Source organism: Otolemur garnettii, unplaced genomic scaffold (assembly GCF_000181295.1).
Source record: "Otolemur garnettii isolate 467f Iridium unplaced genomic scaffold, OtoGar3 scaffold00003, whole genome shotgun sequence".
Classification (NCBI taxonomy): domain Eukaryota; kingdom Metazoa; phylum Chordata; class Mammalia; order Primates; family Galagidae; genus Otolemur; species Otolemur garnettii.
The window spans coordinates 40,832,571-40,841,202 of NW_003852398.1; the positions used below are offsets into that span (position 1 = coordinate 40,832,571).

The following is an 8,632-nucleotide window of genomic DNA, read 5'->3' on the forward strand; positions in this document are numbered from 1 at the left end:
TGTGGGGACTGCCTGGGCTCTTGGGGTCGCTTGCTGCACTACCAGCCAGCCACCTAGAGCCAACAGAAACGTTTCGTCTGATTAGAAACCATCATTTCTATCTCAATCCCGGAAAATTGACTGCGGTACAGAGAGGGAGACCTGAGTAGCAGCCTTAGGGGAGAGGGTCCAAGCTAATTAGGAGGCAGCATCCGGGGGCCTATTAGAGCGCAGGCTGCTGTCACTCAGCAGGGCTGAGTTCCCGGGAGAAGAGGCCGGGGAAGGAGGGGCGGACTGCCCCTCGACGAGGACACCGCTGGGAACTGCCGGAACGGGCCCCGGGCTCTGCCCCCGCCCTGGCGCTGGCTCTCAGGCGCCCGCTCCGTGCGATCCTGCTCGGCAAACATTCACTCATCCTGGGCTGTTCGCGCCGGGGGGATCGGGGGGGTGGGAGGGCTGGGGACTTCGAGGCCGAGACGGGAGTTGATTCTGAGCAATACAAGTCATTTGTAGCCTGAGGTGGGCACGAGCCGCGCGGGACTTGCAGGCCAGATGCGTTTCTTTTGTGAGGTCGAGGGAGAACTCGGTGTGTCACCAGGGAAGGAGGGAGAGGCGCGGCGAGGCCGCGGGGGGCGGGGAGGCGGCGGGAAGGTGGTTGCGGAGGGGGAGGGCGCGGGCGAGGCAGGGAGGGAGGGCGGCAAAGAGGGCGCGGCGGCGCGGGCGGCTCGGGGCTGGATTCCGCCCGCGCTCCCTCGCTTGCTCGCTCCCTCCCTCTCCAGCCCCCTCCCACTCGGGCCCACCCCACCCTGCACCCCTGGCGCAGGGACTGCTGGAACCTGGCGGTGCGCGCTGTCGCTTTAAGACAGACTCTGCCGGCGCCGTCCGGAGCCTTAGAAACCGGCCCCGGATCTGGAGCCGTAGCCGGGGCCGGGCGGGCGGCTGAGGCCCGAGCGGCGGGATCGCAGCGCTGAGCCAGGCACCCAGTCGCGAGAAACGGCCTCCGCCGCAGCCCGCCCGGCCCCGCAGCTCCGGGCGGTCCATGGGGCGGGCGCGGCGTCGCGGCGGGCACGGGCAGCCCTGGGGGGCAGCTGCTTAGGAGCTGCGCTCTTGTCCCCGCAGGTCGCAGCCAGGGCGGTCGGGAGCGCTTAGCCCCGGGCCCTGGAGCGCCCTCCGCGGTCCCCACGTACATGGACGCCTTCAAAGGGGGCATGAGCCTGGAGCGGCTGCCGGAGGGACTCCGGCCACCGCCGCCGCCGCCCCATGACATGGGGCCCGCCTTCCACCTGGCACGCGCGGCCGACCCCCGAGAGCAGCTCGAAAACTCAGCCAGTGAGTCGTCTGACACGGAGCTGCCAGGTAAGCGTGGTTCCCTGCGCAGCGCGCACGGAGCCCACCGGGGCTCAGGGCACCGGGACCTGGGAGCAGGGCCTGACGCCCGCGCCGCGCAGCCAGTCTCCCTCTCCGCCCCAAGAGCGACGGGAGCTCCCCATTTCCCGTTCTCGACCTGATGAGTGAACGCGGAAATTTATATACACACACGTAAATGAAGGCGCTTCCACGCGGTCCCTACCCGCCGAGACTGGCAGATGCACGAGCCTACAACTGGGGGGTTGGACTGACAGCCCCTCTCCATCAGGAGCACAGAGATCGCGGGAAGAAGTTGGGTTTGCACAACTGGGCGCAGAGAAACAGCCAGGACTAAAGGGCAGGAGCTGATCTAAAAGGAAATGGGGGTGACGGGCGAGAAAAAGCGCCCAGAGAGACCGAGAGTGGGGAAGACATCCCTGTCAGTGGGCGACAGATTGAAAAGGAGAGACTGAAGAGAAGGAGCGGGCGGAAAGAGCAAACTGGATTGAGGGGGAGACAACAACAAATAAAAGAAAGACTGAGGATAGAGAGGGCGAGCAGGCCAAGGGGTGCTGCGGACAAGGCCGGCCTGAACCCTGACCAGGGATCCCGGCCCACGTGCACGTCCCGAGCCTGGAGTCTCCAGGCCGCCTAACCAGGGCCCTGACTCGGATCTAGTAGGTCTCCCTCTGCGTTTCCTTTTTGTCCGTGCTCGACCTTTTTCGCAGCTACGAGCTGGGCCGGCGGGTGAAGGCGCCGGCAGTGTGGCGACGAATCCTGCCCCGGCCAGGCCGGCGGGGTCTCTGAGTGACTCCCGCGCTCACGGTCCTAACTCGGCTTTGCAGCCGAGCTCCGAGCTCCAAGCTCCTGAGGCATGGGCGCGCTACTTAGTTCATTGCTTAATCCACCGCTGTTTCTCTTGCTTTTTTAAATCTGTATTTGTTTGTGTTTTACATCCATCCCTACGTAATTTTCTCTGAGGTGTTCTCTTTGGTTCAAAAATAACCAACGTTGAACTATACTTTTGTTTTCAAAGTTTTAAGTGTGGTCTTTGATTATTTATTAAAACCTAAAGAAATATATAACTGTAGACTGATTTTTTTAAACCAGATCTAGGAGGACGAATTAACAATTTAAACAGTATTTTTTGATTTTGAAAGCATTAATATGCTAAATGTATTTCTCTGGAATTTAAAATATCTACATGCAACATCATTCTTCGGGAGACTTTAAAGTCGATCCAAAATGGCGCATTTCTCCAGGATTTTCTTAAAATCCATTTGCAGCGGTGTGATTTGGGGAATTTAAATTATCTAAATGTAATGTTGTGTTGCTCTGGAATTTAAAAATTATCTCTACAAGGATGTTATTGGTAAGGGGTTAAAAATCTATCTACCAACGGTACATTGATTTTTCTTAATCCCAGAGAAATAAATGCCTCTGTCTGCCTGGAGTTTACACACTCTGTATTTAGTCAGGGGTGTGTTTTCAAGGAAGTTTCTAGCTTCTTAATTTACATTTGCTCCGTGTTTCTACCTGCCTATTTTTGAGAATTTGTGACATCCTCAGCCCCTGTTTTTAGGCAGAGGGCTGTGTGCTTTTCTGGGCTTTTGTGTTTTGTTTCAAAATTCTTTTCCTTTATGTTTCAATGTTTCTATTACCATGTTTTGTGTAGCTCCAAAGAGAGAGAGGGTAAAGCCCTTAGGTCCCCTAGACAGAGTCTGTCTTGTCCCAACTGCAGTTGGAGGGACTTACTAGGCCTTGAGACTGGAGGTCTGGAAGTAAGGCCGAGATCGGGCGTGTGCTGCCTGCCCAGTGGGGCTCCCACACAGCTCTGGGGAGAAGAAAGTGGAGGGGTTCAGGCTGGAAAAATCTGATTCTAGTTCAAAAAAGCAGAGACCCCCTTCAGCTTTAGACCTCCCCCCAAGAGTCCACAAAATTTGTTTTTAAAAAAGCATACATTTGGGGGTAACAGCAGCAGCAGAGCCAAAACTTGAGCCCAGCTGCCGTGGGAGCAGGCCCTGCCCACCCAGGAACCCAGGCCTACGGCTCGGCTCCGGCTCGAGCTCCTGGATTCCTCTCCTCGGCACGCCAGACTAAAGTTGCCTACTAACTACCAGAGCCCTGCGGGTTCTTTCCAATAAGGACAATTCTCAGGGCCGCCTGGAATTGGGAGGGAGGCTACCTGCGCTGATGGCGGGCGCTTCGGTGGAGCCGGGACGGGGGTGCAACAGGGCGTAAGCCCGAGGTGACCCGTACCCCGTCCTGCCTGCTGCAGAGAAGGAGCGCGGCGCGGAACCCAAGGGGCCGGAGGACAGTGGCGCGGGCGGCGCGGGCTGTGGCGGCGCGGAGGACCCAGCCAAGAAGAAGAAGCAGCGGCGGCAACGAACGCACTTCACAAGCCAGCAGTTGCAAGAGCTGGAGGCGACGTTCCAGAGGAACCGCTACCCGGACATGAGCATGAGGGAGGAAATCGCTGTGTGGACCAACCTCACCGAGCCGCGCGTGCGGGTGAGCACCAGGCGCGCGCCTAAAGCGACCCACGCGGAGAGCTGCCGGGCCGCTTCTGCCGCAGCCCAGGAAAGCTTATCCCTTATTCAGACTTCCACTCTCCCACTGCTCAGATCTGCTCCCTCCCTCCACCAGAGACCTCACCTGAGGCCTTGGCCCACCTCGAGTCAGCTAGGCCCCAAGGCCCCTAGCGAATCTAGGCTGCTCCTGACTCCAGCCCCTCTGACCTGCATCCTACCTGACCAACGGCTCTGCAGTAGCCCCAACCCCAAAACCTGTGGCTCCAGGGGATTCTCCCATGCCCTGCAGGGTTCTGGGCCCACTCAGATGATAGCAGGATAACCTGGGCTAGAGACTGGACAGAGAATTCCCTACCGATGGGGACTTCGGGAGCTACTGGCCTTCCAGCGAAAGCGAAAGGGAAAGGCAGGTCCTGACTAGCTGCCTGGGAGAGGTTTGAAATGTGCTTGGGTTGGGGGCTCTCAAAACTTTCTGGAGCTGTGGTCCTATCCTGCAACCAGCTCTTCCAAAATCTCAAGATATTCTCCACCTTCCCTAGCCTTAGACCTTTTGCCTAATGGTTTTTCCTATAAGTCTTGGGTCAAGAAGGGGGTGGCTCTGGTGGGCAAGTGGCCTTCCCCTTGAGATGTGAGGTCTCAAACCCAAGACCAGACTGCATTCTCCCTCTTCTCACCCCTTTGGTTCCCAGTAAATGCAAGGTTTTCCTGCCAGAGCAGCAAGAAAATCAATTCTTCCTTGAATGCACCAATATTTAATTAGGTATTGGAAGCACCTTCCAAGCCAGACCAACCTAGCCCACAGGCTCCCTACCGTAACCCAGCCCTCTCCCTCTCAAGTCAGGCTAGCCAGCCCAGTGAGACTTGGAGTGGAACGCCACACTCAATAATCCTGACTAGGTTTACAGTGGAAGGGATGGGTGGGGTGGAAACAGGCAGTGCTAGTGGTAGAGACTGGGGGAGCTGAGGTGCAGAGGTCTCACAAACCAGCTTAGGAAACTGAGCCCAGGACTGAAGAAGGGTTGGGGAGGGCAGGGGGCATGTGGTGGGCAGATAAGTGAGGACCAGGGAAGACCTGGGGCTTAGAGGAAAAAAAGAGGTTCTTACCAAATTTGGGGGGAGAAATCCAAGGAGGGGAGATTAGAGAGAAACTAGTAAGAATCAAAAGGAAATTAAATATTTGCAAAGAAATATGTTTGGCATATATTCAGGTGACAGAAAAGAAATTAAATATTTAAGAGAAGCGAAAGGATCAAGTATTTGAGAAAAAGAATCAACTATTTAAGGGAAACAAAGAAGGTCATATTGGGAAGAGTGGGGAAGAATCAAAGAGATCAAAAATGGGGAATAAAGAAAACAGACTGAGGGAGAAGAAAGGAGATAGTGGGATGTACTGAATGAAAATATTTGAAGCAGAAATGGAAATATCAAATATTGCCAACAAAGATGAAAACAGACTATTTGAACGGATGAAATAGGTCGAAGGAATTGGAGGAATCGGAGTGTTATATGTCTCAAGGAAGGAAAATTAAGTTTTGCATTTGAGGGAGAAGAAAGGTATGGAATATTTAGTGGATAGATAGGAACCCATTCGGGAGGGAAAGCAGAAGGTAGACTAGTTGAAATGGGGAAGGAAGAAAACGAATATTTGCTAAAAATAAAAGAGAATCCATATTAAGAGAAGAAAACGAACTTAATTTGGGGAAAAGGACAAAAACCCTAATATTTCCGGGGGACTGGAAAGAACCATTATGGAGAGAAGGCAGAAGCGGAAATATCCGTTGGTCGGGCAGTCAAAGAAAAGAAACGAAGTAGGGAGAGAAGGCGGAGGGTTCAGGGTGGTGGGGAGTGGGGGTGGGGGGCCTTCCCGCCCTCGGCAGCCCTGACTCCTCTCCCGCCCTCTCCCCCAGGTCTGGTTCAAGAACCGGCGAGCCAAGTGGCGGAAGCGCGAGCGTAACCAGCAGCTGGACCTGTGCAAGGGCGGTTACGTGCCGCAGTTCAGCGGCTTGGTGCAGCCCTACGAGGACGTGTATGCCGCCGGCTACTCGTACAACAACTGGGCCGCCAAGAGCCTGGCTCCAGCGCCACTGTCCACGAAAAGCTTCACCTTCTTCAACTCCATGAGCCCGCTGTCGTCGCAGTCCATGTTCTCGGCACCCAGCTCCATCTCCTCCATGACCATGCCGTCCAGTATGGGCCCAGGCGCCGTGCCTGGCATGCCCAACTCCGGCCTCAACAACATCAACAACCTCACCGGCTCCTCGCTTAACTCGGCCATGTCACCCGGCGCCTGCCCGTACGGCACCCCAGCCTCGCCCTACAGCGTCTACCGGGACACGTGCAACTCGAGCCTAGCCAGCCTGCGGCTCAAGTCCAAGCAACACTCGTCGTTCGGCTACGGCAGCCTGCAGGGCCCGGCTACGGGCCTCAACGCGTGCCAGTACAACAGCTGACCGCCCCGCTGCGCCACGCGGGTCGGCGGCCGGCACGGCGCCGGGCGGGGCGGGCGCGGAGGACGCACGCGGGGCCGCAGCCAGCCGCGCCGTGGGCCTCGTGCCTGCGCGCCCCCTCCTCCCACTCCCCGCCTCTGGGTTGGTTTTGTGTTTGCTTTTCCGGACCCCACTCAGCCCTCAAAAAAAAAGAAAAGAAAGTTAAAAGACGTCGGAGAAAAGTGCCGCGAAATAATGGATGAGTTGCAATTGCCCTCGGGATGGCGCGGGTGGTGTGTGTTCCCATGGGCCCCGGTGGCCCACTCCGCGGAGAGGACTCGGCGGGGGAAGCGAGTGCCGAGGCCCAGCGGCCCGGAGAGGACGCCATCGTAGCCCGCGTCCCCGCCGCGCTGTATGCGGACTGAGCGACCAAGCCTGTGAGAACTGGATGTGCTATTCCCGAACAAGCCTGAGATCCCTTAGCCCGGTACGAACCAAGACAACTCTCCGAGCTGGGCCCGGCCGAGCGCACCTTAGCTCGATTCGTATCCGAGTTGGAGCAGGCGCTGGGCCAGGGGTGACGGTTCCTCGCACCGGATCGGGCGCTCGCCAGGGAGCCGCACATGCCCGCGGCGCGCCCTGCCTGGGAGAGCCCTCGCCCTCCCTGCGCCCAGCCCTATATTAAGGCCAGGGAGCTGCAGCGGGTGGTGTGGACATGGCGGGAGGATGGGGAAGGCTTGTCTCAGAGTACCCCAACCCCAAGCTTAGCCGCAGGCTCAGGCTCTCTGCTCTGCTCCTGGGCCGGGAGGTGGCCCCTTGTCCCGGCGCACAGCCCCCTCCTCACCGCCTGCCGTGCAAGAGTGGAGCCGGGAGAGCGCGGGGCGCGGCCCCAGGGCCCTGCGCCCATTTTGCACACCCGCTCTCCGGCCCTCGCCCCTGTTTACAGCGTCCCTGTGTATGTCGGACTGACTGTATAGAATTATAAATTTGTCTATATCGACTTGTCCATGTACGTCTATTAAAACCATAGTCTGAGCGTGCTAAGCACTGCTGAGCCCTGACTGCTTCATTGGGCTGAAGAGGGAGGCAGATAGAAAGGGCCTGCGCCACCTCGGCCCCGAGGGTAGGAGAGAAAAGCTGAGGCAGCCCGCCGGCAGGGATGTCCCGTCCTCACCGTCATTTCCTGACCTGTTTAGCACGACTGCGGTGATGGTTCTGAGCTCCCTCTCCTCTCCCACCCCGTGCGCACCCGCTGAGTGTTAGTCCAGTCTGTGCTGTGTGCCTGGTCGCCTTAGTTAGTACCTCCCAACCCTTCCCAGACTCTGCATGCTCTTCCATGCAGGCTGGGTCTGTGCTGACCTTTGAGGCCCCCAGGGTACTATGGGGCCCTGCTGGGGGCTGCTGACAGGCTTTCTGGGCCTTAGGTGGCCTTTTGTCCTGTGGCCCAGGCACCCCCCCCCCGCCCCCGCCCTTGAAGCTATTCCCTGGCTATTCCATTCCAGGAGGACTGGATCCTCCAGAGTCTAGCCAGGACCATCCTCTACCTTTACCCCTAATGCCTCAGCTGAGATCCCACCCAAGGGCATGCGACTATGCTGGTTGTGCCAGAGAAAGTGTCTGTCACATAGGACTCACTTTTCACTTCTCTTCTATCCCAACTTATGGGGACTGCTGGTTGCTTCCACCCTCCCCTGGCTTTTGGAAACTACTGAACAAGACCAGCCTGTAAACTGCCTGTAAAATCTGTTTCCCTTAAGTAAGTCATTTCTAATGGCAAAACAAAATGTTCGCAGCTGCAGCGGGGGAGGAAGGAGGGGTTGATATTCTGCTTTAGAATCACCTTGTGATGGGGATTGGCACTGCCCTAGAGCTGGACCCAGGCAAGCCCTTGCTGGGAATGGGGCACAGCCACAGGCTTAGTCATAAGCTAATAGCAGCAGAACTCTGTGCACATATTCTCAAACCAGGTCAACACTGCCTCTGAGGTCAGGAGTGCTAGCCCTATTTTACATATGGAACCAAGGTGCCATGAGATTATAACTGGGCCAAAGTCACACTGAACCAGTAGGTTTTTAGCTCCCCAAACCAGGCAACTTTCTCCTGGTCTTCTCACCTTTAAATGAGGAATAAAGAAGAGTCTTTCCTAGAGATGGCCCAGCCTGATGCTGTAGGACTTAAGAATGTGGGGTTCTGAGATGGACAGGGCCAGACAGGCTAGAGGGTAGGGGGCTGGAGCCAGATCACCCCTCCCCCAACAGATCCAGTTTAGAGCTGCGACCTCTCACTTTCTGGAAACATAAACACAACTACATCTGGACTCAGAGTGCCTCCCCCAGCCTCACACATCTG

General features: G+C 57.0%; 1 protein-coding gene across 2 annotated transcripts; it reads left to right on the top strand.

Annotated features, from left to right (window-relative positions):
* Nucleotides 1-435: 435 nt before the first annotated feature.
* PITX1 (paired like homeodomain 1) lies at nt 436-7,285 on the top strand. 2 transcript variants are annotated; one of them, XM_012807542.1, is made up of 4 exons: nt 436-498; nt 1,099-1,335; nt 3,605-3,837; nt 5,765-6,486. In XM_012807542.1, the coding sequence occupies exons 2-4, from the start codon at nt 1,167-1,169 to the stop codon at nt 6,305-6,307; spliced, it is 945 nt and encodes a 314-aa protein (XP_012662996.1). In that variant the 5' UTR covers nt 436-498; nt 1,099-1,166; the 3' UTR covers nt 6,308-6,486. The 2 variants fall into 2 exon arrangements, with proteins under 2 accessions (XP_012662996.1, XP_003782227.1); XM_003782179.2 differs by lacking the exon at nt 436-498 and having other exon boundaries at nt 793-1,335; nt 5,765-7,285.
* The last annotated feature ends 1,347 nt before the right edge of the window (nt 7,286-8,632 follow it).

Coding starts and splice junctions, on each gene's coding strand:
- PITX1 (XM_012807542.1), top strand. CDS start 1,167: ATGGACGCCTTCAAAGGGGGCATGAGCCTGGAGCGGCTGCCGGAGGGA. Junction 1,336..3,604: donor GTCTGACACGGAGCTGCCAG/GTAAGCGTGGTT, acceptor TGCCTGCTGCAG/AGAAGGAGCGCGGCGCGGAA. Junction 3,838..5,764: donor TCACCGAGCCGCGCGTGCGG/GTGAGCACCAGG, acceptor CCTCTCCCCCAG/GTCTGGTTCAAGAACCGGCG.